The 13,436-nt window shown below is 40.3% G+C and overlaps 1 protein-coding gene across 3 annotated transcripts; it reads left to right on the top strand.

The window, feature by feature from the left end:
* Window positions 1-7,001: 7,001 nt before the first annotated feature.
* On the top strand, window positions 7,002-12,807 carry LOC311058474 (cerebellin-1-like). Of its 3 annotated transcripts, XM_084075936.1 has the most exons (7): window positions 7,002-7,104; window positions 7,138-7,237; window positions 7,376-7,669; window positions 8,077-8,139; window positions 9,324-9,386; window positions 11,782-11,904; window positions 12,510-12,807. In XM_084075936.1, the coding sequence occupies exons 3-7, from the start codon at window positions 7,378-7,380 to the stop codon at window positions 12,797-12,799; spliced, it is 831 nt and encodes a 276-aa protein (XP_083932062.1). In that variant the 5' UTR covers window positions 7,002-7,104; window positions 7,138-7,237; window positions 7,376-7,377; the 3' UTR covers window positions 12,800-12,807. The 3 variants fall into 3 exon arrangements, with proteins under 3 accessions (XP_083932062.1, XP_083932061.1, XP_083932063.1); XM_084075935.1 differs by having other exon boundaries at window positions 7,069-7,237; XM_084075937.1 differs by lacking the exon at window positions 8,077-8,139 and having other exon boundaries at window positions 7,069-7,237.
* Window positions 12,808-13,436: the final 629 nt, after the last annotated feature.

The raw sequence follows: 13,436 nt of genomic DNA, 5'->3' as shown, positions 1-13,436 counted from the left end.
CCAGCCTTTTCCGTGAGGCAGAAGAAAAACAGGACTTTCTAGCAGCAATTCTAGCAGTGCGCTCAGTGCTGTATTTCCGAACGCACCCTATAGTCTGTTGTGTATATTATTTGCTTTGACCATAGTATCTTTGTTAAGGTACTGGAAACTAAAGCTCTGCTGTTGTTAGACATAGTCATGTAGAGGAGAGGGGGGGGGGGGGGGGGGGGGGGCGTGGTGGACAAAGCGTTTACTCAAGTAAATACTCAAATATTCAAAAGTACAAATTTCGACCCGTTGTGAGCTTGTAGATCGTCTATTTTCCCTATTTTTGAAATCGGGCTTAAAGCTGCATTATGTATCTTTTTGTTAATACATAAATAATTTTGTCCAATCTGTATGGGAGAGTATGTTAATACAATATAACATATAATTGGGGTGGTTGTATCTGGTCTCCCTGCTCTTCTATTGAGACATTTAGATGGTGTCAAAGGTCATGTCACACCTAGACACATGATCTCACACACATTTTGACCTAGTGGTCAAGATTCAGTTTATCCCCTGAGCAAGCAGGCAGGCTCTATTAGCTTTTCAATTGCGCAGGAAACCGGGTTCAAATCCGGGGTAGAAGAGGAAGGTTACATAGTAAAAGCTCACGATGCAGATCTGATACGTTCACTATATATTTATAATTTATGGCATTGTTTATATGTATATTTTTAAACTGTCTGAAATTGTTTCGATTTTCTTTGGAATTGTTGTTTTTAATTTCTGAACATTTCAAAATCTTTTGAAATAACAATTTCCATAAAAAGATTGTAGGAAATATAAGGGGGGTATTTAATCACGACCCATGAAAATGGGCCCACAACCCGTCCCCAGCTAAATGAGTTAATATAGTGTCACAATCACTTTAAGCATATTTTATACTTTTGCTATTCAAAAATAGCAGATCTACAAGCTCATAGCGCAGCACCGAGTTAAAAAAAACTAGATTAAAACAAAAATAGCGGGGGCACGGTGGCGCAGTCGGTAGCGCTGTCGCCTCACAGCTAGAAGGTCCTGGGTTCGATTCCCGCCAGGGACGCTGTGGGCGCTGGGGGCATGTTCTCTCCTCCACGTCATCGGCGCCCATACCCTAGGTGGGGTTGGTGAAAGGGCCTACTCTGTGTGGAGTTTGCATGTTCTCCCCGTGTCTCCTAGGGTAGTTAATACCCTCACAAAAACATGCAATAATCCTGGTCACTATACTGCCTCCCCCTGGTCAGCCGGGGCACCTGATGGAGGAGAAGGGAACTGGTTGGAATAACGTGTTCCTTCCACGCGCTAGTCGCGCTATGTCCAACCAGGGAAACTCCCCCCTGTCGGGTGATAAGAAGCGGCCTGCTTGCTCCTCATGCATTGAAGGAGGCATGAGCTTCAGCTTGGGCTCTCCCTAGGCTGGCAGAGGGTAGGTAGTGCCCAGGATTACATAGGCAATTGGCACTGGGTGAAAAAATGTGGGTTACAAAATCGTGGGATAAAAATTATTTAAAAAAAATAAATAGCAGATCTACAAGCTCATAGCGCGGCACCGAGTGCCGCGCTATGAGCTGCTTGTAGATCTGCATTTTTTTTTTTTTTAATCGTGAACATTTTCGCAAATCTTTGAATATATATATTTTTTTAAAGCGAACATTTGTAACTCAAATCTTTGCTTCTGGGGGGTCCCTGGTACAACATATTTTGAGATGGGGGTCCGCGGCTAAAATATATATTTTGGGGGTCCCTGACTGGTTTGAGAACCACTGATCTAGATGATTGGTTTGATGACATGGTTGCTGTGTTTGTATGAATAAATAAAAGTTATTACTGACTGACTGTCAGAGTGTGTTCAGTTTTCTATCATAGTGTGTGCTGGTCACCTCACGCTTCACAACCAACAGTGATGGTAAAAGTACTCACATGTTTTACTCAAGTAAAAGTATCAATACTGCAATGTAGATATACTCTGTTACAAGTAAAAGTCCCGTATTAAAAATGTACTGTACTTGAGTAAAAGTACAAACGTATTGGCAGCAAAATATACGTAAAGTACCACAAGTAAAAAGGTACTCATTGTGCAGAATGTCCCATTTCACATGTTTTCTAAATGAAAGTGAAGTGGTTAATGTATGTTTTGTGATAATAATCAAAATCTACAAAGTAACTATATCGTAGGAACTAACGTTTTAAAGTTATTGTAATGGAGTAAAAGTACAATATTTGCCTCTGAGACGTAATAGAGAAGAAGTACTGAAAATTGTAAATACTCCAGTAAAGTAAAAAATACCTCAACAGTGCTTGAGTAAATGTTCTTAGTTACTTTACCCCACTGACAACCAATAAACATTGCATTGGTTAACCAATAAACCAATAAACCAATAAACATACACTTGTGGGGACGTTTGGCGTCCACAGGATTAATACACACACACACACACACACACACACACACACACACACACACACACACACACACACACACACACACACACACACACACACACACACACACACACACACACACACACACACACACACAGTGACCTAGTTGAATGCAGGGTGTTATCTTCTATTAGAGCCTACTGTTCATTAACAGCTATTATGTGTAACCTATAGCAACAAGCCTGTAGAAAGCACACATCTATATTATATCGATCAACAATCATATATTTCATATTTAATTTCAGTTCAATTCAACAGGTTTTATGGGCATGACATTTGTCATGATGATGTTGCCAACGCACAATTACAATTATGACACAAACAGCATAAAATCATATTAAAAACATAAATAAAGGAGACGGTAGGGTTAGTAAAACATGGTATTTGTCTAGTATGCACATTCTGTGTTCCAATGGACCCAATGTAAATGAGTTATTGTTTAGTCACATGCTGTTAATACTTTTCATTGATTCAATATTTATAAACCCCACCGACTGTGGTATGTGGAAATATGGACATGCGTGTAGATCTGCTATGTTTGAATAGGAAAAGAAATCTGTGGACTTTGTTATGATATAAAGTTCTGTCAATCAATAACCTCAGGAACCTTGTGGGTGTGAAGATCTGTTTCTCAACGTGTGGTCCGAGGACCGCCAGCGGTCAGAAATGGACCCTTAAGGGTCTGTAACTCTGAGAGTGTACACATGGAACCAAATGGACCTGTGATGATTTTACAGTGTAGACTGGGTTTCCAGTTTAGTTTAGTTATTCTCAAACTTTTTTAGTCTCAAGGACCCCTAGTTTGATATGCATTACACCATGGACCCCCATTTGATACTATTTTTTATGTCAGGGACCCCCACTCTACACTGAAAAATCCTCAGTGTTCATTTAACTCTGAGAGTGTACAAATGGTTCCATTTGTACACTCTCAGAGTTACAGACCTCTAAAGGGTCCATTTGGACCCCTGGTGGTCCCCGGACCGGCCGTTGAGAACCAGTGTCATTGACGAACAGAGAAAAAGGTTCAAAGGTCGTTCCTTTCAGCGGTTTCCTGTCGTGTGATTTTCTCTCCAGACGTTAGTTGATCATCAACAGGTTCAACTTGAAGCTCTTATTATGGTAAGATGATCATCTTTCTCTCATTTGTTACCAGACTATATTGTTTCTTATGGTAAGATGATCATCTTTCTCTCATTTGTTACCAGACTATATTGTTTCTTATGGTAAGATGATCATCTTTCTCTCATTTGTTACCAGACTATATTGTTTACAGTAACCTTCTTGTCGTGGCATTATAGTAATAATATCACCAGGACAGACAGTATAACATCAGCAGCATGAAGTTATGTCGTAGACAACAGATTCTCTAGACCAGTGTTACTCAGAATTTTTCATGTCATGGACCCCCAAATGAATATGCATTTGGCCGTGGACCCCCATCTGAACTTATTGTGTGCCCTGTACAAGATTGGTGCTGTTAAAAAAAATATTCAAAATTGTTCAAAGATTTTTTTTTTCAAGATCTTTTGAAAATAGCAGATCTACAAGCTCACAGCGAGTCATGATGTGATGCGTTGTGAGCGGTCGGTGAGTGGCCAAGCGGCTGGGGATTGAACCCCGACCTCCAGGGCCGGATCTAATATATGGGCACTTTGGGCACGTGACCAGGGGTCCCTGTGCATGAAATGGTCCTCTGTGTTAGGAGTTTTTGTTCTTTTTTTGGCTCCGCGAAAATATCACCCATTCTCTTTTTGATCATGATATGATTATCCAATCGGAATTAAAGTCATCATGAAATGGCTTTATTACTACCGTTTTTGCTCAGTTTAGCTCAGAAACGAGCGTGTGTTTTGATGTAACCAATCACAGTGTCAGCTGACGGTCCCGTTCCCTCCGAGCTATGGGATTGCTGGACTCACACACACTACACTGATCAGAGCGCAGCTGAGGGACAGAGAGGGACTCAGGGGAGAAAATAATGCTGATGTAGCACTTTGTGTATTGCATTGCTTATTCCTCACCTCACTGTTTGAGTTTAAAACAAGTAATGCACCGGCTGACCGTCATTTTGAGTTGGATAAAGAACGTAGCAGACCAATTATGTCTGGAAAAATTGACAAAAATGACATAAGAAAGAGGCAAACATTGTGAAAATAGCCAAACTACAGGCTTGTAGATCAGCTATTTTCACAACATTTATCTGTGTAAGCGAGTCAAACGAAATGTACGTTTGCGTTTACAGGAAGTAATACAAAATCGAATTTGATTAACTTTTGATATAAAAATACACAAAAAAAGAATGTGTTGCATGGCTTCCACCCACCGATGGAATAAAGTGAAAACCAGTGACTTTAGTTGTACAGTAAGCTTTATTGTATTTGCATTGTTGTTTGCAGTCACATAATTGCTTGGGATGATTTAAGCCATCTACTTATATAAAGGAGAAAGCTACTTCCGCCGCTGACACCACACCCACTCCATGCATTTGGACCTCTCGCCGCTGACGCCATACCCAAAGCATTGATTTGGACCAAACACAACAACTACATAAGAGATCTCACCACAACACCCGCCACAACGTGCACGCTGAATTTACGGGTGGCGTAGGGTACTTCTCATTGCTCACTACACATTTGCTTCCACGCAACATAATTAATTCTACTCACCACATTACGACCACAACGGACGGGGAAACACTTTCGCACCGTTTACCGTGCGTACCACCGAACGCCGACGGCCACAGCCGAAGCAACACGACGCGGTGGGCATTGAAATCTCTGCATCGCCACAACAACAGAAACGCGTCCTTCGCTTCAACCCCCGCTCTTGCTTACCTTTTTGTACGACCCACGCCGTTGCTTTCACTTTAGTCATGTCTCTATCACACCACACTCACGGTAATATGTCCGTCATTCACGTGCCATGTACATCCCAAACTAAGACAACCAACACCACGCACCCGATTTTGTAATCTCCCCACAACACCACAGGACTCGGCATATGGGTTGCCACGTTGCCAAAAGACAAGCAGATGTCAGTGTTGCCAGATGTGCTCTTTTATTGAGAGCTCAGAGTCTGTCTGTCTGTCTGTCTGTCTGTCTGTCTGCCCGCCCGTCTGTCTCTTTCACTGTTTCCCAGACACAGTGGTGAGTGAAGCCCATAGGTGTGTTTAGTTAAAGGGAAGAGGAAGGCAGCATCTTTTTCCAGAGGGCCATACTGACTTCAATAAAGTGAGACAATTCAGGGCCGAAACCTAATACACTTGGTGCTGAAAATATTTATAAATTTAATTCACACTTTGTTGTGTTTTTAACAGCTATAAGTCTCTGAGGCCACAATGAAAAGATGACTTAAAACAATTCACCTCAATGCATGTTCAACTTTTAAATTAGCCTATTTTCATCTTGCCAGGTGTCTTATATGCACCACTTCATAGGTCATTGATGAGACACCATTGCATTATGTTAAATATGGACTCAGGACAGACTGTTTCACATGTATAAACAGGTAAGGATAAGGATAATTCCTTTTAACAGGTCGTTCATGAAAGTCCTTGCGGTCTTGTTTCCAATGAGAACCTGTGAGCAATTAGGGGTTAAGAGTCTTGCTCAGGGACAAATTTTATTTCATCGACACATATGCTGGCCTGGCCTGGAATAAAACCTGGGGCAACCAGGGCCTCTCAATTTTTCACATGGGCCTGTTATAGCGCCACCAGGAGGCCGATTTGTGCAAAACCCATTTACTCCTACAGATTTTATCCAAACATCACGTAAATCGGTACACAGTATCTCTATAGGCATGTGATCAAGACGGATCTGTCCGATATTTCATATTCCATCCAGATTGGCTAAGGTTGGCTTCCAAAGTTTGCAGGATTGGTCCGTTTGGAACAAAATCTCAAATCATGAACACAGCATGCGATTTCCGTGAAAACTTGCACGCACATTCCCACTAGGTCGAGGAAGAAATGCCACCCTTTTCAAATTGGCCTGTTATGTACCAAAACACATTTTTGCAACAAAATGCCTCAAATAATGAATGCACACACATTCCCACTAGCCCGAGGGAAAAATGGCACCCTTTTCAGATTGGCCTATTATAGCGCCACCAGGTGGCCACAATAACCTACCTGGCTGACCTGGCGGAGACCTGTGCTCCGAGGAGCACTTTTTCTAGTTATTCTTATTTCTATTTTCTTGTACTTTGGATATTATAGAATATAATCAATACTTCTCTCTACTAACCTCCCAGCCTCTACCCCACAACATGTGGCACTCAATTTATACACACTTAAGGTCCTTACACACCGGGGGCGATTTTTTCATGCGAATAATATGTTTTTTTTTTTTTTTAAACCTTATAAAGTCAATGCAAGCTTCCACATCAGTTTCGCGGAGTGAAAAAGCGTCTTTTATTTATTCAGACCGAGTCCGAATTTTGCGTATATTCGCATAATCACCAGTGTGTAATGACCTTTACACTCAAAGCAACACAATGGCTTAAAGCTCTCTAGCTTTATTGTGTTTGATCCTTTTGAATCGATTAAATTAGGCTGCGGCTCAAGGAAAGAGTGAATCGGCTACGGAGAGGGAGAGCAATGCTGGACCAGGTTCCCCCTCAATGCCTGACTACTGGAGACAGCTGATAGACATGGTGCAAAGCCTGGGACTCACCGTGTCACAACAGGGAGCGATGCTGGATTTCATGGAGAAAAAGGTGGCAGCCAGCGAGGCAGAAGCCAAGGAGCAGAGGAACTTAGTGACTGAACTCCGGGTCTAGGGTTCAGGTTAGGACGGTCAAGATGCTATATGCTTATTGTGCAAAAATAAGTTAAAAGAAGTTGTATTGGTACAGACTGATACTGTGTATGTTTAAAATGTTTCATAGTTTGTAACTTTGTAACTTTCTCTGTGATATGTTTCAGACATGGCTGCTAAATTGAGTAACTTTAAGACCAGACTCACTGCCAGTGAGGACAAGGTGGAGGACCTTAAGGTCAGAATGTGTACCAGTGAGACCAAGGTTAAGACACTTAAGACCAGACTCACTGCTAGTGAGACCAACGTGGACGACCTGAAGACCAGACTCACTGCTAGTGAGAAAAACGTGGACGACCTGAAGACCAGACTCACTGCTAGTGAGACCAACGTGGACGACCTGAAGACCAGAATGAGTACCAGTGAGACCAAGGTGAAGGACTTGAAGAAAGACAGTGAAGGTAATTTGAACAACAAAAGTGTTCGTAGTAAATGCATGTAGGAGAGGGAAGTGTTGAAAAAATAGTTATTTGGTGTTGTTTACTTACAGTTACAGTTAAGCTCAGAAAATAGATGCTGTTTTGATTATGTGATTTGATGAGCAATGGGACGATGGACTAGCTGACACCTATACTCGGGAATCGTGTAATTAGTAGCAGTAATAGTAGTTGTAATAGTTTATTTTGGTCAATAGCCATGTTCAGTGAATGCAGCTAGAAGAGGACAGTGTTGAAAAACAAAATCATTTGGTGTTAATTACTTTAGTTGAGCTCAGAGAATAGATGCTCTTTTGATATAATTTACTGTATGTTTGAGTGGCTAAGCTTTCTACATGGGAAAACAGCATGAGTGTTTTATCTGATTTCAGCCCACCATGATCAGCTGTCCACCAAGCTGACTGCTGCTGAGGACAAAGTGCAGAAACTGTGGAGTAAGTAGCAAATTAAAAATAAAAACATTCAAACACCTCTTACTTGATTGATGCTTTGAATGCTCTAGCCCCCCAGTATCTCAGAATGTCTGTCCCACTCTTACTGCAGTTAGTTAACTAAGATCCCAAAGTAGATTTATAGAATTTACACAAACTACGTTCATACTGTAAAAATACCACTAGTGCTCCCCCCATACTTTGATATGCATGCAATGCAATTAGAGCACAGAGTGGAGTGGAGCATGGGGAAATAACACTCCACTCTCCAGGGGGCTGCTGTCACGCTCGCTATCCACTCATGTTGCTCCAAAATATGCCATCTAAGTTTCCTTTTCATGTAGGCATTGTCTTTTTTAATAAGACGGACAATATTACATCCTGTGGGTTAATGATTAATAACCAGATTCGAGAGAGGGGGACTCGAAAAGTGAGTGTGGTTAATTCAGCCAAAATTCGTCACTTTTCACACGTTTCAAATCGTATCCTTTGACCGGCTGGTTATATAACTTAACTGACACGAGGTATTTATAAACATACTTGTGTGGATTATGGAGACATTTGAATGAAATCTTGATCAGAGACGTGTGCTGTTCACTTCTGGAGGATGTCTTTGTGTCTGTCCGTGTGAACGGGCATGCTCAAACATGTGGTGTACGGCTCTGACCGGAGCGGCTTAGAGTGGCAGGCGGTCCTCAGTCCGAGTTCACTCCTATCTTTTTATAAACCCGCTCCTCGCTATGTTAAACATACGTTATTTGGCGTTGTTTACTTCAGTTAAGCTCAGAGAATAGATCCTGTTTGTCATGTGATTTGATGAGCAAAGTGACGATGGACTATCTGACACCTTCTCTGTACTCTAATTTAGTAAAATAATAGTAGTTGTAATAGTTTATTTTGGTCATTAGCCATGTAACACTTCATACAACTAAACTAAAACAAAACAGCACAAAACAGCGACCAGACTACCAGTGAGGGCCAGATACAAGACTTGAAGGTAGAAAGTGAAGGTAATTTGAACAGGAGATGTTCAGTGAATGCAGCTAGGAGACGACAGTGTTGAAAAACAAAATCATTTGGTGTTAATTACTCAGAGAATAGATGCTCTTTTGATATAATTTACTGTATTTTTGAGTGGCTAAGCTTTCTACATGGTAAAACTGCATGAGTGTTTTATCTGATTTCAGCCCACCATGCTCAGCTGTCCACCAAGCTGACTGCTGCTGAGGACAAAGTGCAGAAACTGTGGAGTAAGTATGTTTAGCAAATTAAAGATAAAAACATTCAAAAACCTCTTACTTGATTGATGCTTTGAATGCTCTAGCCCCCCAGTATCTCAGAATGTCTGTCCCACTCTTACTGAAGTTAGTGAACTAAGATCCCACAGTAGATTTATTGAATTTTCACAAATCGTCGCCTTGCTAAACTAATGTAGCCTGGTAAACCCTCCCTCCGGAAATCTCATTTCCATTTGATTCCAGGAGTGAGTCTGGCCTGATTGCCCATTGTGGGAGTTTCTAGCGGAATTACCAACTGACCGAGCCAATCAGCGTCCTCGCTCATTGTTTTGTGATTGACAGTGGGGTTAGGCCAATCAGGTGGAACCAGAGTGGTTCACACGTCATTAATCAATACGCCTTTCATACAAGCTGCTCATTAACATCAAAGACAAACCAATTACTCCTGATGATAATCACTGCAGCCTAAAGTGGCTTAATTGGACATCAAAGGGCCACTTGGACATCAAAGCTACATTACTCCCACCCATCTCCAGCCCACAGCCAAATTGCCCATATAGGTCTGCAGGCCAGACTCACTCCTGAAATAAAATACAATTGAGATTTCTGGAGGGAGGGTTTACCAGGCTAAAACTAATGGCCTATGTCAATTTTTTTTACGTTTTTCAGGAAAAATAAAAAACTGATCCAAAACAAAACGATATGATATTTCTTAATCATTTCACCCAAAATGTTTATAACAAATTATGACTATTTAAATAGAAATAACACTGTCTGTCAGTTATGTAACATAAGACATTTAAATAGGTTTAAATAGGATTAAATCTGACTTAGAAAAAAAAACAAAAAACAGTCCTAAATGAGTAAATAATTTGGCCTAAGTCAAAAAGCCAGGTGACTTAGGCCAACAAATTGCCTATTTTGGCCTAAGTCACACTAGGGAGTTAGGACATTATACTAAAAGGGGAGTGAACAGCATGATCCTTTTCAATTGGGAGATGGGTGATTTTACCAGAGGTGGCCGGTGTCATGAGGAGCTGACTTAGGCAAAAATATAATTTTCCTCAAAAAATGACTTAAGCCATTAGTTTAGCAAGGTGACGCAATAATGTTCATACACTAGTGCCCCCGTCCCCTTACTTTACTATGCTTGCAATGCAATGTAATATCCTGATCTGTATTTGACACTTTCTATTGAGTAATGTAGTGTCTGTTTAGATTTTCCATGTTCTGTGCAGATCTGAAAAAGTAGTTTATGCTTTTATTTCTCCTTGACTACTGTAACTCTCTGTACACTTACTCATGAGTCTCTCCATCATCTGAATGTTGTACAGAATGCAGCAGCCTGACTTTACTGGCTACAAAACAATGGACCACATTTCTGTGATCCTGTATGTCTGTCAATCTCTTTTAGAATAGATTTTAACATGTTATTCATCACATTAGGCCAGCTCTGCTCTAGTTCTGACATACAGTACATTAGTTTGCATGCATTTAGACACAGACCTCCCTTATTCTGAGAGTGGGATCCCCTCAAAGTGAGAACCACTGGCATTAAATACTTTTACTTCTACTCCACTACATCTCAGAGGCAAATATTATACTTTTCACTCCACTATAATTATTTGACAGCTTTAGTGACTAGTTACTTTTCAGATTTTGATTATTATCACAAACATATTAAACACTTAAGCTCTACTATATATATTTCGGCCATTTGAAAATAACAGATCTACAAGCTCACAACTTCACATTGTAACGCGTTGTGAGCTTGTAGATCGACTATTTTCAAAAGATTTGTATACATTTTGAAAACTTGAAAAGGGACATTCTGCATAATGAGTACTTTTACTTTTGGTACTTTAAGTACATTTTGATGTACCAATACTTTTGTACTTTTACTCAAGTACATTTTTAATACTAGACTTTTACTTGTAACAGAGTATATCTACATTGTGATATAGATACTTTTACTTAAGTAAAAAATGGTGAATACTTTTTCCACCACTGCGCGCCCCCACACACACACACACACACACACACACACACACACACACACACACACACACACACACACACACACACACACACACACACACACAGTTGGTATAATATATCGTTGCTGTCAGGCAGAAACCTTTTATCTCCATATTTCAACTTTTTTTCCCCCGTAAATGAATGCCGTACTTCATCATACAAGAGTGTCGACACTAAAGTGGTGAAAAAAGCAGATTTACAAGCTCACAACACATCTTGAAGCTTGTAAATCTGCTATTTTCACTATTTTAAAACGCTTGTTAATGATAATAAAAGAAAAAGGAATAGTTTTGGACATACAAGGTTACCTCCTGATAACAACAATATGTTTTAATATGAAACAATTATGATAATGTTGATGTGTTGACAGACAAACCAAAGGTGGCCTTCTCTGTGGGTTTGGATGGAACATTTGGACCAGTTAGTTCTGACACCACTGTGATCTACAAGAACGTTCACACTAACATCAGCAACGCATACGATCCATCTACAGGTAGGTGGAGATTACATTATGTTAATTAACTTTACACAATCAATTACCACCAACTAATTACACAACTTATATAACAGGCTGTCAGACATAAATACATTACAGTACAATCTAAATCAGTAGTTCTTCAAAACGTATTCATGTCAAGGACCCCCACATTGATATATATTTGGTCACAGACCCCATCTGTAAATATATTGTGCCAGGGACCCCCAGAAGAGAAGATTTATGTTAAAAATGTTCACTTAAAAAATAAGTATTAAAAAACTTTCACTGATATGTTCAAGATTTATGAAAAATAGCAGATCTACAAGCTCATAGCGTGGCACGAAGTGACACGCTATGAGCTTGTAGATCTGATATTTTTTTAATAGCCAGAGTATAAAAGGTTAAAGTGGTTAAAATGATTGTGAAGATATATTGTCTAATTCTACTGGGGACCCCCTGGAACCTGCCCAAGGACCCCTGGGGGGACCCCACTTTGAGAACCAGTGATCTAAATACATGTGTGTGTGTGTGTGTGTGTGTGTGTGTGTGTGTGTGTGTGTGTGTGTGTGTGTGTGTGTGTGTGTGTGTGTGTGTGTGTGTGTGTGTTTGTTCTGTCTCAGGTATCTTCTCAGCACCATTGAAAGGAGTCTATCAGTTCAGATTTACTTCATGTGGCGCGTGGGATTCAGAGCTTGTGTACGTCTACATGTATAAAAATGAGCAGAGACTCATTCATAACTGGTCAAAGAATAATGATAACACTGCTATATACGTGTCTAATGGAATGATCCTAGAGCTGGAGCAGGGAGACAGAGTTACCATGCGTATACCTGGTGGTTCCTACAGGCTCTATGGTCACTCCTCAGACAACGACACCACATTCAGTGGTGTTCTGCTCTATTCTATGTAACACTGGGACTGATACCATTACTTTAAAGGGTCCTTGGAGGGGGGCTTCAGAGGGTCTCCAGCTAAAAAAACAATCATTTTAACCACTTTATACATATTGTATAAGTTGCAGATATACAAGCGTCTCTTCGTGCCGCACTGCGAGCTTGTAGATCTGCTATTTTTTTTAACATTTTGTAAAAAATCTTGAAAGTATTGAAACATTTTGAATGATTTTGAATGTTTTTAACTCTTTAAGACCTGAGAACGCATCTGTGTGTCATTTTTAGATTTCGTTGGGCTATTCAAAAATAGCAGATCTACAAGCTCATAGCGCGGCACCGAGTGCCGCGCTATGAGCTTGTAGATCTGCTATTTTTGAAAAATCGTGAACAATTTTGTGCAAATCTTTGAATATACATATATTTAAAGCGAGCATTTCTAGCTAAAATGTTATTGCTTCTGGGGATTCTACAAATGTCTTCTAAATCAGTTTAAAACAGTTTTCTGAAACACTTATGTTGCTATAATATTAATGTCAGTGTCAAGGAGCCCTACAACGATATGTATTTGGCTGCGGACCCCCATCTAAAAAAAAAAATGTTCCAGGGACCCCCAGAAGCAAAGATTTGAGTAAAAAACAATTGCTTTATAGATAT

Source organism: Gymnoscopelus microlampas, assembly GCF_963454915.1.
Source record: "Gymnoscopelus microlampas genome assembly, chromosome: 13".
Lineage (NCBI taxonomy): Eukaryota > Metazoa > Chordata > Actinopteri > Myctophiformes > Myctophidae > Gymnoscopelus > Gymnoscopelus microlampas.
Note: the sequence above shows the minus strand (reverse complement) of the source record. Positions and strands in the feature narration are given on the sequence as shown.